Genomic DNA, 20515 nt, shown 5'->3' on the forward strand with positions numbered 1-20515 from the left:
ATTCCACTATGGGCGCATGCATTCCGACTGTAAACCGGCCGTAATGCATGCTCCCATAGTAAAATTGGAGGTACGGTTCATCCCTGCAACCAGTGGCAGGCACCTCAATGTGCCAGCCACAAGGTGCAGGGATCATCAGGGGGGCACCATAGGCACCCCCTAGGACTCCAACTGGAGGCTGTGCACCAAAGGGGGCCCTGCTGGGGGCCCCAAACATGTTTTTGACATGGTTTCCATGTCAGACAGACGGCCCTTGAGATTACAGGCCCGCTGCTGAATGGCAGACAGGCTCTTAGAGCCCGTCGGAAGCGAGCCGGAATGACCGTCCAGTTAACTTTCCGACTGCCTACATCTTATTTAATCTTATTTAGGAAAGTAAACCGAATGGCCCATTACGATGCGGCCCTAAAGGCTCTGACCCAAGGTCGGAGGCTTTACAGGGCATATCATAATCGGTGCCTTATTGAGTTATTTTACCTTGAAATATCCCACCCTCCTCTATAGAAAAGAAGAATAATATCAATCTCCTACCCTGGTACTAACACGCTCAACCAGGCTATTGTGTAACTTCCCATGTCTCCCAATGTCTTTTCCTAACCTAGGAAGGAGGGTGGTTGTTTTTTTATATTTAACTTCCCCTCTCTTACAGCGTCGGGTCGGAGGTCCTACTACCTCCGTACCCGACACAACTTTTCGGCGTTTCCCTCGGCTCCTTAAGGCCAAGAAATACGCCCTTGCTGTGGACTGGTCTTTTCTTTCAAAGTCCGACTCCATGCCACTTGTTGCTGCAGGCCAGCTTTCTTTGAAAAGTGTGAGCCCGCATCCAGCTGCCATAATAGCAGGAGCTTCTTGAAAGAAAAAAGAAAAAAAGACCGGGTTGCGAAGGACACCTCCCACTGAGGCCGTCGCGCTGCGCACGCGGTGACTCGCCCATCAGCAGCAGTCCAGTGGAGTCATCTCACGGACGTGGCCACGGAAGAGAGTCCGTCTACTTAACAAAGATGCCGGCAGCCCTCCTTTTCCCTCAGCGACTGCAGGCCCATGTAAATAAAGGCAGCGGTGCGATGCACAATTATCGCACAGTTTAATAAATAACAACAGAAAAAAAGAGATAGTCTGGGGCACAACAATAAAGAAAGAACCACACAATTAGAGGAAAGACCCTTAAGAGATGGTCAGCCACACTCTGTACAGGCTGGTGCCATTTTAGGAGATTGGGACCCCTGAGCAAAGACACTACAGGGGCCATTTTAACTGATTGGGCAAACTGCTTGAATTCTGGCAGTTGCAGTCCAATGAACTGCCAGAGCAGCTGTTTCCTTACACTGAGCCCAGTAATCTTAAATAATATTTACCTTCTGCTATGTCCCTTGCACCTTCAGAGAATACTATGGAGCATAGACTGGAAGGACCTCTGAATAAGGCGCTGGATAAGGTAATGGGACACTGGATGACACAATTAATAAAAAAGTGAAGGTTCTCTCCAAGAGGGGTTGGCCAGTTGCTGTCCCAGGGCACCCTGAAGGGGGAGATGGGGTGACTAAGGCCCAGAGGAAAGGGGCTGCAGGGGAAATCCTGCCAAAGGGTGTAAAAAAAGCCCAAACCCCCAAACAAATGACTTCACGATTTGGCGGTGACAAGGATGGTGCCTCGGGCACTGCAGATGGGCAAGAAAAAGGCCCAGAAGTGCCTGTTCCCATCACTTGCGATGAAACATTCGAGGATGAAATTAACCTATCCTGTTCCTTCATTTTTTATATGGATATTGAGGAGATAGAGGTGAGGAATATGGGTATAGCTGACGAGTCATCAAAGGACTCCAGGTTAAAAATGGGCATTGTTGACCCCTTCGGAGAGAGTATGTTTGACCCGCTCAAACAACCCTTGTCTCCAGAGTTGGCTCCATCGCGGCATTTTGCAGAGTACCTCTCCTTTTGGCTTAGGAAGGAAACATCAAAGAGGTCAGGTCCCGTCTTAGATCCGAATGCCCACGCCCCGCCCTCCCGGATAAAGTTGGGTCTATCTCAGAGTTAGACGCAAAGGTGGTGGCTCTAAGCGTCACGGGAGGAAAAGGCCCTAGGAAAGGTATCGATAAAGGCCTCAAGTCCTGCCAAGACTGTCTACTTGATATTACTGGCCCACTCACAAAGACGTTTGAGATGGCTGAAGTGGCTCATCTTAAAGACACCCTCATTGACCCCAAGGAATTGCGCTAATGGGCACAAAGAGCCATCTGCCTCCTGAGGAACGCAAATACTGCACTCTCAAATGAGAGAAGAAAAAGCATATTGCAAAAAATAGATCTCAAATTGGTCAAACTGGCCACTAGCGGAAGGTAGCTGCCTCCCAGGATCTACTTTTTGGGGGACAATTTTATTAGGGACGTAGCTAAGTACATCAGAGCATTTAGCTCAATTCAGAAGTCCTAGAAAGCCATCAAGAAAGTTTTCCAGGATAGGGTTTTTGGCAGGGCAGGGAGAACAGGGGGTCGGTTCCTTAGCCGTGGCCAAAGCTCTTAAAGACCCTACCTGGGACATGGCCCAAGATTTGCGCACCCACACTTTGCTCCACATTCGTCATTTATACCCCCAGAAACAAATACTTCACGGGAGAGGCTTCAGAAGTGAGCTATGAACGAACTTTCAGATACCCCTATAAAGGTGGGAGGCAGAGCAGCCCAATTTTGTGGAAACTTGAATTTGGTGAATCAGGACCCTTTGGTCCTAGACTCAGTGAAGGGATACATGATCGAATTTACAGATACACCATTACAAAGGAAAATTCCCCCAAAACTGATATTCTCACAAGAAAATTCTATTTTAGTAACACAAGAGGTAGAGGATTTATTGACCAAAGGGGCAATACAAGAGGGAAGAGTCCGGTTTTATCAGCAATATCTTTCTAGTGGAGAAGAAAGACAAAGGGATGAGACCAGTGATCAATCTAAAAGAGTTGAACGAATGGGTGGTCTACCACAATTTCAAAATGGAAGGGATGCACCTCCTCAGAGATGTGCTAAGGAAAGGGGATTGGCTAACTCGGTTAGATCTTAAGGATACATACCTGACCATCCCAGTTTGGACTCCACACCAAAAGTTTTTCCAATTCACCTGAATGGGTGGACTATGGCAATTGTGCAGTCTCCCTTTCGGACTTTCTTCATTCCCTTGGTGTTTCACCAAGGCTCTTCATCCCATAGCGGGATGGCTAAGGGCGAGAGGGGTGAGACTAATAGTTTACTTAGACAATATCCTGATAATGGCACAGTCCACATAAGTGGTCTCACGCCACATAGAACTTACAATGAGCCTACTAGAACACCTGGGTTTTGTCATAAACAGGAAAAAATCTTGCATGGTACCAAACCAGGAAATGCAGTTCTTGGGTTTTGTCATGAACATAATAAGGGCAGAATTGAAATTGCCAGGGAAAAGTTAAGGAAACTTTACAACGAATTGAGGAATCTCTTAGGGAGGAAGAAACTCCCCATGTGGGCTCTAGCAAGGATCCTAGGCCTTCTGTCCTCAACAAGATGAGCAATCTACTGTGTACTCCAAAGACTCAAAGCCAAAGCATCAAGAACATGTCAATCTTATTCTCAAATGCTGTCTCTGTACCTGGATTCAAAGAAGGAACTACGTTGGTGGCTGAGGAATGAAGAAGCATGGAATGGCAGAGCCATTTTTGGGGAAGACCCGGAGATAGTGATAGAATCAGACGCGAGTTTAGAGGGAAGGGGTGCAAGATGTGGCGACTCATCAGCAGGGGGACGCTGGACCGATCAGGAGAAGGAGTTACTCATCAACTGCTTGGAATTACTGGCCGGCTCATTTGCAATTCGCTGCTTCACCAAAGACTTAATGAAGTGTTCTGTAATGTTGTGCATGGACAACGTATCTGCGGTCAGATACGTCAACAAAATGGGGGGCCCTCACTCCAGGGGTCTTGCAGATTTAGCCAAGGTCTTCTGGGGTTACTGTCTGAGCGAGGGCAGGCATGTCAGTAGCAGCGGAGCATATCCCAGGATAGAGCAACGGTGTTACAGATTTGTTCTCCCGGAATTTCAGAGACTCACAATAGGAAGTTGAACATGGACATTTTCCTCAGTTGCCAGTCGATATGGGGACCCTTCGGGTGGACCTCTTGGCGGACAGATTGAACACTCAACTGTCGACGTTTTTCAGCTGTATACCAGACCCTCGGGGTGGATGCCTTCCTTCCGAATTGGCAGGGCCGAGCACCTTATCAGGTCAAGTCCCCACCCCCGCCATCTTGTTATGGCGTACCTGCCGTCTCTATCCGTGTCCAGGAGAGTCAAAATATACGCTGAATTAGGGTTAGTCCATGTAATCTCCCCCCTGGCGTGCGTGGTGAAGCCGGAAGCGTGTATGTTGCCTCTCAGACCTCTACTCCGTAGAAGGGGGCTGCTCGTTGGGAGATGCGTCTTCTGTAGTAAGGCTACGTCAATGGCATGATTGTGCAGATAGTGTAAGACCTTGCGTAATTTCCTATAATCATTCGGACCCCTGACATTCCACGTAAGTGCCCTAAGTGTTGCTCCTGGCTGGGGAGTATTGTCATTGCTATGTGACCCCATCATACTCCTGTGGTCTCAAATCACCTTTCAATCTGTGCTTTCTGTCGTGCTCGTCTGCAGTTTGGATGTGCACGCGAATAGGCTCTCTCCAGAAGAACGTACACTTGCTTCGAAATCCCCCCCCCCTCACCCCCCTCCCACAGCAGACCTCCCCCAGCATGGCCGCTATCATTCCCCATTACCCCCCACAACCCTCCTCTCTCCCGTCCCAACCTTCAATAACAAAGAACAGTCCCAGGTGTGTTGCACGCGTGGGCAGGGGTTGCTCATCTAATATAGCGTGCTATCCGGCCCCCACGGAGCCTCTCTCCAGATACCGTCACCAACAGCTCTTGCAATCACCCATCATACCTTGTTCCCCCCTCCCGCTCTCCAGCAATATCGCAAAATTAAAGTCCTATGCACCTTATATTTACTCTGCAATGTAAATTGTCCGCCGGGCAGTCCGTTCCCAACTTAGAGTTCTGTGGCCCATGGTATCACCACCCTGCCACACAGTTAGCATCCTCAGTATTGCATTACAATCTGCGTTTCCCCTAGTAGCTAGCGTTCTTGCGCAAAGTTGTTTAAACACCCCGAGGCACCTAGCTTGTTTAGTACCCCTCTCCCCGCTCTGATATCTCCCATCACATCCGTCATCACCCCAGGGCATATGTCATACTTATCGCTCTCAGTCCCGAGACTTATTTCAGTCCTGTTCATCCAGCTGTCCACCGGCCGCCTCGTCGAGCAGTAGCCGCTCCGGGCTTGGACATTTATCTCTCGACCAGTCTTTCAGCGCCTTCCGCAGTGCCTTCGGATCAGTGAATATGTGAGATCGGCCTTGTCTGTTAACACGCAACTTGGCTGGATACAGCATAGCGTCATCCACTCCCATGAACTGTCGGCACGCCTCCTGTACTCTTGCCGTGAAGTCCGGAAACAGCGATATCACGGACCCCTCTTATCCCAAGGGCTGCTTTTCGCTGGCTAACTTCAATGCAACGTCCCGGTCTCGGTAGTTGAGTAACTTTGCTATGATTAGGCGAGGCGGCGCCCCGGGGAAGGTCGGGGCCCCAGAGAGCGGTGCGCTCGCTCAACCACGAACAAATTTGTTGAACGCATCCTCCCCCAGCAGGGCTTTCAGAAGCTTTTCAACGAATTGCCCATGGTTGTGGCCTCCGGAAGTCCCGTAATTCCCAAATTGCATCCCCGGGAGCGAGCTTCTAAATCCTCGGTCTTATCCTGTAAGACCCTCCGCACCCTGCCCAGTTGCTTGTGCTCAGTGTCAAGCGTGGTATGCGCTTCCTCCACTTCAGTCAGTCTGCGCTGCGACATGTCCAGCCGCTCGGCATGTTTGTCTAATCTTTCCACCATCCTGTCCATGCGGTAAGATAATGCTTCAGAGTCGCCGCCTGCCTCTATGCCCAGGGCCTCAGTGCACCGCTGAGTATTCGGAGTATCAAGCGCCGAGGTCCGCCACAGTCTTCCTACTCCAATGTCATATGCAGCCGCACTATGACCTCTTCAGGCTTGCGTGGGAACCACTCGTCCACTGCAACTCGGGCCTGGCTGCGCGATCTCCGTGGGGGTCTGGGAAATGAACCCCTCCGATGGTCTGCCGTCGCGACTCAGAACCCAACTGCCCGCAATAAATCGCGTCACCTTCCTTGGCGCCTCCCAAATTTGAACTGCAGCCACCGGTCTCTCGTGTTCCACCTGGCTCCAAATGAGTAGGGCAGCCTCCTCAAAGAGCCCCCCTGGCTCCACTCAACCCTGTCACAAAATGGTGGCGCTGCATTATGTAGTATGCCGTATAACTTCGCAGTGGGCTCAACCACAGGGAGTGTCTGCTTCCCCAGCACGCGTGGGGAAGGTCTGCTGTCCCGCCGTATTTCCTTACTTTATGCCTGCATCTTTCGTCACGGGTCTCAGTGCTGCCGTCTGTATTACGCGGCAGCCCCGCAGCAATATTGAATTCGCTGTGTCCTCCTCACACGCACAGGGATCGAGGCGCGTCAGAGGCAGCCCCAGGCCCCACACAGGGGTCCCTCGCGCCGAGCGCTCACCTCTCAGGTCCGCCTCTCCGGTATCTCCACCGCTCCCGATCGCGGCTGATCTCTACTCGCGTCACCCGTCTGTGGCTCGTAGGGGAGGTCCGGATGCTCTCTGCGTTTCGCACTCAGGCAAGCTCAGGGATTGAGGCCCAGCTCAGCACACCGCTGCCGTCGCTCTATCTTCGGCGCAGCCGGTCACTCAGCTGCCAGGAGTGTCACTTACCGCTCCTGCGTTGTTCCAGAGCTCAGGGGGAACTAATATTTATTTGCTACACGTGCCAATTGCAGGATAATTAGAGGAATTTAGGACGGTATTCACGGAGCTCTCGGCTCAAGCGGCCATCTTGGTCGCGAGCAAGCTCTGCCCCCAATTCAACCATAAATTCATAGTGGTCTCTACACTAGGAGCAGCTATTGTTGTGGTTAACATTTGTTGTTGGAGGCTGCTAGCTCCTAGAACCCTGCGCCTCTAGTTCCCCTCACCATGCATCACGTGGGGCTCTCTTGTGTTTATGGGCCTCTGTGTCATGCCATAAAATTTAGATTTTTCACAGCCTGTTGGGCAGAAAATCTGGATTTTATTAGAGACACGGAGGCTAAGATTATTCCTCCACATTGGAACCCTCCCTAATGGAGAAAAGTCCTTGATTTTGTATTGTTGGTTTTTTTTCAGAGTAGCCAGTTTTCACTGATGAAGTTTTTCATTAGAAAGTTATGGATCTTAGAAACTATCTTGTTAGCAATGCCAAAAAAGGGAGAACACTGTGTGCAGGGGAACTTTATAGCCTATTAGAATGTTATTGAAGTTCTATATTCTTCGATTGTTGCTGCTGTGAGCTGGCAATTGAGGAGATTTGCATAATCTTAGCCCTCGGGTCTTTAATAAAATACAGATTTTCGGCCCATCAGGCTGTGAAAAATCTAAATTCTCTTTCAAATGTCATTTTTTGGATGTCTCTAGGACAAACCCTTTGTGCAAGGTGATGACAATCACAATAGGCCGCCCCTCCACCCTCCTCCTGGACCCCCACTCTCAGGACGGCCTATAGGAAGCTTTATAAGATCTAACCAGCTTTTCTTTGCTTCTGACAGAACAAGCTAAGAACTGAGAAGAAGAAACTTGAATCTGAGATTGAAAAACTGCGGCGACTCCTGAAAGAAAATGAGCAAACCCTGCACGGGAGACTGGAGGAGATGGAGAAGAAAATTACCATGGTAGAAAATGCAAATATCACCAAACTGTCCAATCAAATCACCTCTCTCAACGCCCTGATAACAGAGATAGAAAAGAAGTGTGAGGCGCCGGCGTGGGAACTCCTGAAGGTGAGATACTGTTTGGGAAATAAAAAAAAAGAAGGAAGTGAAATATTCATATTTTGTGTGCATTAATAAATGTATGAGTGGAACACACATGATCTCCTGGCAGGGTCAATGCACAGTGACCCCACGCACTCTGACAGCCGCACACAATATACAGTCATGGATTATTTACAGTGTCCTACTTGAGGCTGAGAGCCAGATTCAATATACAAGCAGTGTAATGTACAGTGACCTCTTACATTATCATATACAAGTTAATGCAACACACCGAGTAATTCTAATGACAGTAATTAACAGGGATATGAAGGAGCAAAATGTGAAAAAAGCTGGATAAAAATGTAAAGCATAATGTGAGAAAACATCTTAGAAATTTGGAAAGAAACCGAATTCTCCTTTTCTAAGACGTTTGAAAACATTTCTGTTTTAAATTGATTTCTTTTCTCCTGATGCAAGTGGTCACCTACTTTCACGTGCACTGACCTCTTGTTAGGGTGACCAGCTATGTAACTAGGCATTCGGATTGGTTGATGGCGTGTTGCCCCAGATAAAGGTAGAAATTTCCACTGGAAACTCTTTAGTTTGAAGAATAGTGACAATTTTATATTACGAGTAACCCTTGATCATATTACAGAGTGTGCAAAATTAATCTCTGCAAATTGCTGCGCGGCAGCATAGAAATTTAATTTAAAACTAGATTTTCTTGACACCATATACAGCAACCAAATTCCTCTCTAATATGGCTTAGGGTGGGGCTAGAGGTGTAAACCTCCTTATCGTGGTCGTACCCTGTCACTTTAACAGTGATGCTCGGCTCAAGTATGTTGATTAGTTAACAGCCAAGAAATTTCCAGAGAAGTAGCTCCATGTGAAGCGCATTGGATGAGGGCAACAGAGAGCATCCCTCCGAGGGTGACGGAGAGCATCCCTCCGAAGGTGACAGAGAGCATCCCTCCGAGGGTGACGGAGAGCATCCCTCCAAGGGTGACGGAGAGCATCCCTCCGAGGATGACGGAGAGCATCCATCCGAGGGTGACGGAGAGCATCCCTCCGAAGGGTGAGAGAGAGCATCCCTCCGAAGGGTGACAGAGAGCATCCCTCCGAAGGGTGACAGAGAACATCCCTCCGAGGGTGACAGAGAACATCCCTCCGAAGGTGACAAAGAGCATCACTCCGAAAGGTGACAGAGAGCATCTCTCCGAAGGGTGACAGAGAGCATCCCTCCGAGGGTGACCGAGAGCATCCCTCCGAAGGGTGACAGAGAGCATCCCTCCGAAGGGTGACAGAGAGCATCCCTCCGAAGGGTGACAGAGAGCATCCCTCCGAGGGTGACGGAGAGCATCCCTCCGAGGGTGACGGAGAGCATCCATCCGAGGGTGACGGAGAGCATCCCTCCGAGGGTGACGGAGAGCATCCATTCGAGGGTGACGGAGAGCATCCCTCCGAGGGTGACGGAGAGCATCCCTCCGAGGGTGACGGAGAGCTTCCCTCCGACGGTAACGGAGAGCATCCCTCCGAGGGTGACGGAGAGCATCCCTCCGAGGGTGACGGAGAGCTTCCCTCCGACGGTGACGGAGAGCATCCCTCCGAGGGTGACGGACAGCATCCCTCCGAGGGTGACGGACAGCATCCCTCCGAGGGTGACGGACAGCATCCCTCCGAGGGTGACGGACAGCATCCCTCTGAGGGTGACGGACAGCATCCCTCTGAGGGTGACGGACAGCATCCCTTTTAGGGTGACGGACAGCATCCCTTTTAGGGTGACAGAAAGTATCCCTCCGAGGGTGGTAGAGAGCATCCCTCCGAGGGTGACGGACAGCATCCCTCAGAGGGTGACGGATAGTATCCCTCAGAGGGTGGTAGAGAGCATCCCTCCGAGGGTGACTTCTTTAAACTTTATTAGAAGGTCTCCCATCTCAGCCTCTTCGCTCCAACAGCTTACCCTATTCTGGGATGAATTAATCAAGTAATTGGCGGGAGATTCACACAAGCAGACCCTTTAAAAGTCCATAACAGCACAAGAGGTGGTCACAGTTCTTTGTTCTTCCTGGGCAGGTGTGATCTAATTTCCTAGATGGCTTCCACTTACATGCACTCCTCTCCTACTCCTTCTGCCGGTACCTCCACCTTTTGCAGGGCACTCCTCTAGTGCCCCTTCTTCTTGTACCTCCTCCTCCAGCAGACCACTCTTATGGTACTCCTTCTTGTACCTCCTCCTCCAGCAGACCACTCTTATGGTACTCCGTCATGTACCTCCTCCTCCAGCAGACCACTCTTATGGTACTCCTTCATGTACCTCCTCCTCCAGCAGATGACTCTTATGGTACTCCTTCTTGTACCTCCTCCTCCAGCAGACCACTCTTATGGTACTCCTTCTTGTACCTCCTCCTCCAGCAGATGACTCCTATGGTACTCCTTCTTGTACCTCCTCCTCCAGCAGACCACTCTTATGGTACTCCTTCATGTACCTCCTTCTCCAGCAGACCACTCTTATGGTACTCCTTCGTGTACCTCCTCCTCCAGCAGACCACTCTTATGGTACTCCTTCTTGTACCTCCTCCTCCAGCAGACCACTCTTATGGTACTCCTTCTTGTACCTCCTCCTCCAGCAGACCACTCTTATGGTACTCCTTCTTGTACCTCCTCCTCCAGCAGACCACTCTTATGGTACTCCTTCTTGTACCTCCTCCTCCAGCAGACCACTCTTATGGTACTCCTTCTTGTACCTCCTCCTCCAGCAGACCACTCTTATGGTACTCCTTCATGTACCTCCTCCTCCAGCAGACCACTCTTATGGTACTCCTTCATGTACCTCCTTCTCCAGCAGACCACTCTTATGGTACTCCTTCGTGTACCTCCTCCTCCAGCAGACCACTCTTATGGTACTCCTTCATGTACCTCCTTCTCCAGCAGACCACTCTTATGGTACTCCTTCTTGTACCTCCTCCTCCAGCAGACCACTCTTATGGTACTCCTTCTTGTACCTCCTCCTCCAGCAGACCACTCTTATGGTACTCCTTCTTGTACCTCCTCCTCCAGCAGACCACTCTTATGGTACTCCTTCTTGTACCTCCTCCTCCAGCAGACCACTCTTATGGTACTCCTTCATGTACCTCCTCCTCCAGCAGACCACTCTTATGGTACTCCTTCATGTACCTCCTCCAGCAGACCACTCTGATGGTACTCCTTCATGTACCTCCTCCTCCAGCAGACCACTCTTATGGTACTCCTTCTTGTACCTCCTCCTCCAGCAGGCCACTCTTATGGTACTCCTTCTTGTACCTCCTCCTCCAGAAGACCACTCTTATGGTACTCCTTCTTGTACCTCCTCCTCCAGCAGACCACTCTTATGGTACTCCTTCATGTACCTCCTCCTCCAGCAGACCACTCTTATGGTACTCCTTCTTGTGCCTCCTCCTCCAGCGGACCACTCTTATGGTACTCTTTCTTCCAGTGCCTCCTCCTCTTGCAGGGCACTCTTATGGTTCTCCTTCTTGTACCTCCTCCTCCAGAAGACCACTCTTATGGTACTCCTTCTTGTACCTCCTCCTCCAGCAGACCACTCTTATGGTACTCCTTCTTGTACTTCCTCCTCCAGCAGACCACTCTTATGGTACTCCTTCTTGTACCTCCTCCTCCAGAAGACCACTCTTATGGTACTCCTTCTTGTACCTCCTCCTCCAGCAGACCTCTCTTATGGTACTCCTTCTTGTACTTCCTCCTCCAGCAGACCACTCTTATGGTACTCCTTCTTGTACCTCCTCCTCCAGCAGACCTCTCTTATGGTACTCCTTCTTGTACTTCCTCCTCCAGCAGACCACTCTTATGGTACTCCTTCTTGTACCTCCTCCTCCAGCAGACCACTCTTATGGTACTCCTTCTTCCAGTGCCTCCTCCTCCAGCAGACCACTCTTATGGTACTCCTTCTTGTACCTCCTCCTCCAGAAGACCACTCTTATGGTACTCCTTCTTGTACCTCCTCCTCCAGCAGACCACTCTTATGGTACTCCTTCTTGTACTTCCTCCTCCAGCAGACCACTCTTATGGTACTCCTTCTTGTACGTCCTCCTCCAGCAGACCACTCTTATGGTACTCCTTCTTCCAGTGCCTCCTCCTCCAGCAGACCACTCTTATGGTACTCCTTCTTGTACCTCCTCCTCCAGCAGACCACTCTTATGGTACTCCTTCTTGTACTTCCTCCTCCAGCAGACCACTCTTATGGTACTCCTTCTTGTACCTCCTCCTCCAGCAGACCACTCTTATGGTACTCCTTCTTCCAGTGCCTCCTCCTCTTGCAGGGCACTCTTATGGTACTCCTTCTTGTACCTCCTCCTCCAGCAGACCACTCTTATGGTACTCCTTCTTGTACCTCCTCCTCCAGTAGACCACTCTTATGGTACTCCTTCTTCCAGTGCCTCCTCCTCTTGCAGGGCACTCTTCTGGTACTCCTTCTGCCAGTACCACCTTTTGCAGGACACACCTCTAGTAATCTTGTTCGTACCTCCTTCTTCTGAAGAACACTCGTCTAGTATCCCTTCTCTTCATACTTCCTCTTACAGGACACTCTTCTAACACCCCTTCTGCTCGTACTTCCTCCCCCTCCCGGGCACTTCTCTAGTACCCCATTTGCTTGTACTTCCTACTGCAGGCCCCTTCTACTCGTACCTCCTCCTCCTAGGCACTCTTCTAATACCCCTTCTGCTTATACCTCCTCCTGGGCACACTTCCAGTACCTCTTCTGCTCGTACCTCCTCCTGGGCACACTTCCAGTACCTCTTCTGCTCGTACCTCCTTCTGCAGGGCAATCTTGTAGTACCGCTTGAGCTCTTAACAACTCCATCAAAACACTATTATAGTAATCCTTCTGTTCCTACTCCTTCTTCTGAACAACACTATTCTAGTTCCTCTTCTTCTCAAACCTCCTCCTCCTGGGCACACTTCCAGTACCTCTCTGCTCGTACCTCCTCCTCCTGGGCACACTTCCAGTACCTCTCTGCTCGTACCTCCTCCTGGGCACACTTCCAGTACCTCTCTGCTCGTACCTCCTCCTCCTGGGCACACTTCCAGTACCTCTCTGCTCGTACCTTCTCCTCCTGGGCACACTTCCAGTACCTCTCTGCTCGTACCTCCTCCTGGGCACACTTCCAGTACCTCTTCTGCTCGTACCTCCTCCTGGGCACCCTTCCAGTACCTCTCTGCTCGTGCCTCCTCCTGGGCACACTTCCAGTACCTCTCTGCTCGTACCTCCTCCTCCTGGGCACACTTCCAGTACCTCTCTGCTCGTACCTCCTCCTCCTGGGCACACTTCCAGTACCTCTCTGCTCGTACCTCCTCCTCCTGGGCACACTTCCAGTACCTCTCTGCTCGTACCTCCTCCTGGGCACACTTCCAGTACCTCTCTGCTCGTACCTCCTCCTCCTGGGCACACTTCCAGTACCTCTTCTGCTCAGTGAGTTGGCCTCTTCAAATGAGGTAGATGCAGCTCCTTCAGCAGGATTAGGACCCAAGCCCCTTGCACCGCTCCTTACTCACCAGTCAGAAGGGCTGATGACTTTACAAGGCAGGCTTCTCCCTGGGGGTTCTAATTCACCAACGCCTTTCTCCAGCAGACGGCTTCCCTATTCTATAGCCAGCCGACAGCTCCTCTGTTCTATAGGCAGCTGACAGCTCCTCTGTTCTATAGGCAGCCGACAGCTCCTCTATTCTATAGGCAGCCGACAGCTCCTCTATTCTATAGGCAGCCTACAGCTCCTCTATTCTATAGGCAGCCGACAGCTCCTCTATTCTATAGGCAGCCGACAGCTCCTCTATTCTATAGGCAGCCGACAGCTCCTCTATTCTATAGGCAGCCGACAGCTCCTCTATTCTATAGGCAGCCTACAGCTCCTCTATTCTATAGCCAGCCGACAGCTCCTCTATTCTATAGGCAGCCTACAGCTCCTCTATTCTATTGGCAGCCACAGCTCCTCTATTCTATAGGCAGCCTACAGCTCCTCTATTCTATAGCCAGCCGACAGCTCCTCTATTCTATAGGCAGCCGACAGCTCCTCTGTTCTATAGGCAGCCGACAGCTCCTCTGTTCTATAGGCAGCCTATAGCTCCTCTATTCTTTAGGCAGCCGACAGCTCCTCTATTCTATAGGCAGCCGACAGCTCCTCTATTCTATAGGCAGCCGACAGCTCCTCTATTCTATAGGCAGCCTACAGCTCCTCTATTCTATAGGCAGCCGACAGCTCCTCTATTCTATAGGCAGCCTACAGCTCCTCTATTCTATAGGCAGCTGACAGCTCCTCTATTCTATAGGCAGCCGACAGCTCCTCTATTCTATAGGCAGCCGACAGCTCCTCTATTCTATAGGCAGCCGACAGCTCCTCTATTCTATAGGCAGCCGACAGCTCCTCTATTCTATAGGCAGCCACAGCTCTCCTTGCAGGGGTCCTTTCCAGGTTCCCCTCACCTGTAAGGAAGCAGCAATCAAGGATCCTGGCTCTGAAACTGATATATTTATCTCCATCAGCGCGTTGTGGGTCTTGACACTGGTGAAAGAGACTCCTGGTGCAGTGACCTGGGTTTATCACTAATATTGGTCCTAGTTTTTTTAGATGTAGATGAAAATTCAAGAGCTCCATCTGCTCGAGGCAGTTCTAACATTTTATTTTTCAGCACAGACTGGTCAGGCTAAAGTCTTTGTCACTCCATCCTCCATCATATGTACTATTCACACATAGGGGAATCCAAAATGGACTCCTGTCCTCATACATTAAATCACAATAGACACACTCTGTGCTCACCCAAACCCCCATATGAAACATCCACTCTCTCCGTTGGTGTCTAGGCGCTATAGATTACAGCATGTAGCTAAATTGTAACATAGATCATAGTGTATGAGACCCCATTAGGACGACACACATCACTGCAGAGGTCCAAATACCTGTATTCAGAGCGTGGCATACAGAGTGTTCATGAGAAGAAACCAGTCTCCATTTGCCGCTCTAGCTGTGCTCTCAGTGTGTGTGATATCACCTGTAGGTCTCGTAAAATGTCTCCTTGACGGGTGTGGTAAATAAATTCTTCTTTACCGAACTGAATTTCATACTGGAACTTTAAACAAATAGCTCAGAATAATAAGAGGCAGAATCCGTGGTATAAGAGGTTTCTGAATGGGCTTTATTCCAAAATGGCCGACTCGAGTCGCGGCCTTCAGGTTCCGTCACCGAAAAGGTTCAGGAAGTGAAGTACGATACTTTATTGACAGACATGCATTTTTATAGTAAGTACATTACAATGAAATGAATGTAGAAGGCGTAACATTTGATAAGAAAAGTGACATAGTAAATACGTAATCGAAACTAGGCGTAATAAGGAATAAAAAGAAACATAATTGGTTAAAGTTATCATATATAGGTGGTTCTATAAGATAATACTTGGCATAGATGCGCGCGCAGCAGCATGACGTGTAATTGACGTGTAACTAGGGGGTGAAGGGGGCTTGACATTAACTCTACATGTGGAGACGAAAAGTCTAGGGGGTCAAGTCAACCTAATCCCAAATCATATCTAACATCCTATGTTTAAAGAACTATGTTATCCACAAGGAAGGACTGAAGGACTTTTGAACAGAATCTATTCTATACTGACTGTATGTGCGTGCACAAGCGTCTAAGTGTCTATGTAAAATGCGAGAGGCAGAAAACTTTCCATGGCAACTGGGCTATGAATTACTTGCAGGGGGACAGCCCTTTGCTCGAGAGCTAAAGGAAATGTTTACCTAAATCACTAGACAGGAATGCATCGGCTGAAGAGCAAAGGAGATAATTCGAAGGTGAAATACAGCTTCTTGGCAGGCCGGCGAAAACTGGCCGAGGCAGGCACCGTTAGCTGCACAGGAAATAGGACAAAGTTCATGGATACAGATGTGAGCTCAAGCTGACGCTTGTCAGAGACAGAGAGCAGGGAAAGGCTTTGAGGACAGAATCGGGCCTACTTCGCCTGAACTGTAAAAATGGAGTAACTGAGCCATATAAAGTCGGTGGCCTTTCCTACTTAGGAAGCGAATATCCAGCCCATTTATGGCGGATCTGACAGAGAACATATTGACGGTGGACGCACATGTGTTTGCGTCTTCGAAACTGGAACTGGAGGGAACATACATGTACTTGTAACATGCATATAGAACCGTTGGGGTCCAAGATAGGGGACATAACTGATCAGGGAAATCCACTTTTCCACATTCCCTCCTTGTCCCCTACTTGCCCGTCAAGAAACATCAATCTTCATTAATCCATCGATTTGCTCATGGAGCATCATTTCTTCTTCTTTCTTCTTCCGAGATTTTGAACGAAAACCTTGATGCGGAATACACGATGTGGCACACAAACCACAAATCGCTGGTCCACATTGCAGGCATAAGCAGCAACTGAATAGTATAAGAAGGCCAATACCTAGGAAAGATAGAACTCTCCATCCCCAGGCTGATATCAGACTCCAAAACCACCCGGACCAAGTCCAAGTGCCTGGATCCTCGTGTATCTGGCTCACAATCTTATGAAGGCGTGTTATAGCTTTATATACAGATGGCGAATTTTCTGGTATGAATACGCAGCAGCTGGATCCGATGACCCTACAAGCTCCGCCCCTATCGGCCAGGATGACGTCAAGGACAAGACGATTTTGAAGGACAACAATCCTCATCACTGATTGTTCCTCTGTCAGATTGCCTAGGGCGGCTATAGTCTCATTCACTACAGCTTCAAGAGTCTTGGTTAGTCTACGTATCAGCTTACTATTTGAAATTGTACCTATATATGGAAAAATACCTTTATTGAAATCTACATACTTGTCCCATGCCGTCTCAGTATAATCGACAACTGGGAGATCTCTTCGCTCTCTATTGTGTACTAAAGGAGTATTTCGATAATAATCAGGAGGAGCTAAGAAAACAGGTGGCAGAAGGAATGCAATGTAACAGGTACCATCCCAATCTAGAGGTAGACGCATATATGCCGTCTGACCACATATAAAGTAGGAATGGCGAGAAGCTCTAAATGAAGATTTACCTTGATCACTATATTCTACTGTAGTAACACATTTGCTATGGCCCATATGTATGGAACCAACTTTTCTTACACATAATTCACCTTTAACTGGGAATACTGACATGGTGGGCAAAATTAGCTCAACTTCGGATTCGACATTCAGAATCATGAGATTAGGTGTAAAATTACCTAATCTATACACTTCATTTTCTAGATCAGTTCCTGTTCTACTGGGGTGACCCTCCTTGTCAGGGTGACAGACTTTGTATAACACTATATTCAAATTTCCCCATATCCAATGGTGTTGATAAACTGCTGTGTCTGAATCTATGGAATTCAATAAACTAAACCATGCTCCACAAGTACCATTATATGTGAACGGATGTGGAAAGAAAGGCAGAACCCCTTTGTTATTCTGATAGGGAGGGAGTCGACCACACACCCAACAATTTGTGGCATTACTAGTCTGATGAGAATGATGTAACATACTAATGAAAGTGTTATTACGCAGCGCAAGTCTATAGGACAACTCATGTGGGGGTAAGTCACTAAAAGAATGTTCATCAGTTATATTGAAAGCACGTCTAGAAACAGGATAATACATATGCAACAATATACTTGCAGTAACTATTATAAGACTCAAGAAAAACAAAATTAATAAAGTCACAATACAGTGGCTACGCAGTACTTTACAGTAAGCATGTCGTTTCATTATGGTTCTGGACTCTGCATGATTCAGACCTAAGGGATACATGTCGGGACAGATTCAACCGCTTCACCTTGGAGAGGACTTAAACAATCAAATCGTCCGACAGTTTAGGTCTGTACCTGAGTTTTTGCTTATAGAGTTCGGTGCTACTGGCCTCAGCCAAAGGTAGCTTTGAGTCAATGGGGGAAGACACACGGGGAGGACTGTTCATGTCAGGAGGAAGTCCATGAAATTTCTTGATGTGGCTGGAGTGAACCCAGCCCTTTCTCCCTTCGATCTTCACGGCTGTTCTGGTTGTCAGCAGGACCAGCTTAGGAAGTTTCCACCTGGGCTCCAGCTGGCTTTTCCTATCGAAATTCCGGACGAGGACGTAATCTCCAGGAATTACGTCATGAGGTTTCACCTCGGTGTTGTCGGGAAAAGCTGCGACCACCTGTGAACGACAAGATTGTAGTGCAGACATCAAGGAAGCCAGGTAATCTGTCAGCATATTACAGTCAACATCAGTTATTTTTCGGGGTATAGGCGTCCCCCACATATTCGGTGGTCTGCCAAAGACCACCTCATACGGGGATAGCCCTGTTCGAGAGTGTGCTACCATTCTCATGTAAAATAGTGCAACTGGTAAGGCTACTATCCAGTCAACACCTTTTTCCTGACATATTTTAGACAATCTGATTTTCAAAAGTTGATTATGTCGTTCCACGAGACCTGCTGCCTCGGGGTGTCGGACACAATGGAATTTCCACTCATATCCTAGCAAGAGTGAAACATGTTTCATTAATTCGGATGAGAAAGGTTGGCCGTTATCTGAATATACAACACGTGGTAAACCGTACCGTGGGAAGAGTTCTCGAACTAGCTGCTTGGCAGTAGTCGGGGCAGTGTAATCTGATACAGGGTACGCCTCTGTCCAACGGGAGAGAGCGCAGACAACTACGAGAACATATTTGAATCCTCGACAACGTTCCATCTGAATATAATCCATCTGGAGGACTTCAAAAGGATGATCAGGAGGCTGAAATCCACCCTGCTCTACGGGGACACTCTTTCCTGGATTAAACTGACAACATATCATACAGGTACGAACTTTTTGTTTAGCTGCTGCTCGTAAATGTTTGTTAAACCAAATGTGCTGAATGCTGTCTAACATAGCCTTCTCTCCTAAATGTGCTGGACTGTGAACTGTAGCTATAATGGCTTGAACCATGGAATCAGGGAGAAACCACACAGATTTCTCCTTCGTCATCCATCCTTGATCTGTCTGGATCCCTCCTAGTTCAGTCCACTTCTTTATTTCTTCCTCTGTGGCATGTGTCTGTATGTCAATTACGTCAAGTGCGGGATCCTTAATCGTCATACACTGTGTTGGTGTCTGAACTATTGGCTTTGTCATGTCGGATGTACGAGTCTGAGCAGTCTGTTTAGCTGTTCTGTCAGCTAAATCATTGCCTTGAGAAATGATATCAGTAACCTTCGTGTGTGCTTTGCATTTCATAATCGATATTGCAGTCGGTAAATGAATTGCGTCTAACAAAGCATGAATGAGGGACCCGTGCTGAATATGGGTTCCATGAGAAGTTAAATAACCCCTCTCTCTCCAAAGCACCCCGAAGTCATGTACGACTCCGAATGCATAACGTGAATTAGTATATATGTTGACTTTCTTGTCTGTGGCTTGAATACAGGCTTGGGTTAGAGCAATAAGCTCTGCTGCTTGGGCTGACAAAGTATCTATACAGTTTGTTTCAATAACTTCGGTGTCTGTAGTGACTGCGTATGCGGCAACTAAATTTCCTGTATTTGTTCTCATGCACGAACCATCTACATACAACGTCAGGTCTGGATCTAACAATGGAACGTCTGTTAAGTCTTGTCTGGGTTTTGTCTTTATTTCAATAACTTCAACACAATCATGAGCTAGTGGGTCTGTTCCACTTACGGGTAAAAGTGTAGCAGGATTCAGTGTATTACAACGTCTGATTTCTATGTGTGGCTGAAACAATGTCAGTTCATAACCAGTAAGTCTTGCTATGGTCAAGTGTTGTGTTTGCGTTCGATTCACAAGAACCTCTACTGCATGTGGTACTTGTACTATCAATGGATGTCCTAACACTATGGCATCGCTTTGTCTGATTGCTAAAGCTGTTGCTGCCACTGATTTCAGACACGCAGGCAAAGCCTGAGCTACGGGATCCAATGTACTGGAGAAATAAGCACAAGGCTTACATGATTCCGCTTGTTCTTGAGTGAGTACTGACAAGGCAGTACCTGCACGCTCTGTAACAAAAAGTGTAAAATGTTTACTGTAACATGGTGTCGCTAGAACAGGTGCTTGACATAGGGCTTTCTTCAAGCTTTCAAAAGCTAGTGTGTGTTCCTGAGTCCAAGGGAGGACAGTCGACGTGGCTGCCTCCTGTGTTGTCAACTGAATGAGTGGTTTCGCTAGAAATGCATATTGAGGGATCCACTGCCTACAGTATGAAGTGAGGCCTATGAAAGCCCGCACTTCCTTTTGTGTCTCGGGTATTGGCATGTTTGCAATTAACTGGATGCGATCGGGTGTAAGCTGCCTTCCCTCCTTGGACAGCGAGTGACCGAGATAGATAACTCGCTGGACACAGAATTGCAGCTTAGAAGGAGACACCTTGTGCCCTTTGTCGGCTAGAAAATGTAAAACTGTCAGTGAGGCTTTTTCACATTCGGGTTCGCTTCGGGCGGTGATCAGCAGATCATCGACATATTGAAGCAGTGCAGTGTCAACTGGCATGTGTATACTGTCAAGTTCTCGCTTCAGTGCTTGGCTATAGATGCTGGGGCT

General features: G+C 48.5%; 1 protein-coding gene across 1 annotated transcript in view; it reads left to right on the forward strand.

Moving 5' to 3' along the window:
- The window catches only part of LOC146869182 (E3 ubiquitin-protein ligase TRIM39-like), an 83575-nt gene that overhangs the window by 13901 nt on the left and 49159 nt on the right, over nucleotides 1-20515 (forward strand). Inside the window, exon 3 of the mRNA XM_085643051.1 lies at nucleotides 7726-7956. Coding sequence (XP_085499177.1) covers nucleotides 7726-7956 — 231 coding nt within the window. The remainder of the gene's footprint in view (nucleotides 1-7725; nucleotides 7957-20515) is intronic.

This window comes from Triturus cristatus, chromosome 1_1 (assembly GCF_964204655.1).
Source record: "Triturus cristatus chromosome 1_1, aTriCri1.1, whole genome shotgun sequence".
Lineage (NCBI taxonomy): Eukaryota > Metazoa > Chordata > Amphibia > Caudata > Salamandridae > Triturus > Triturus cristatus.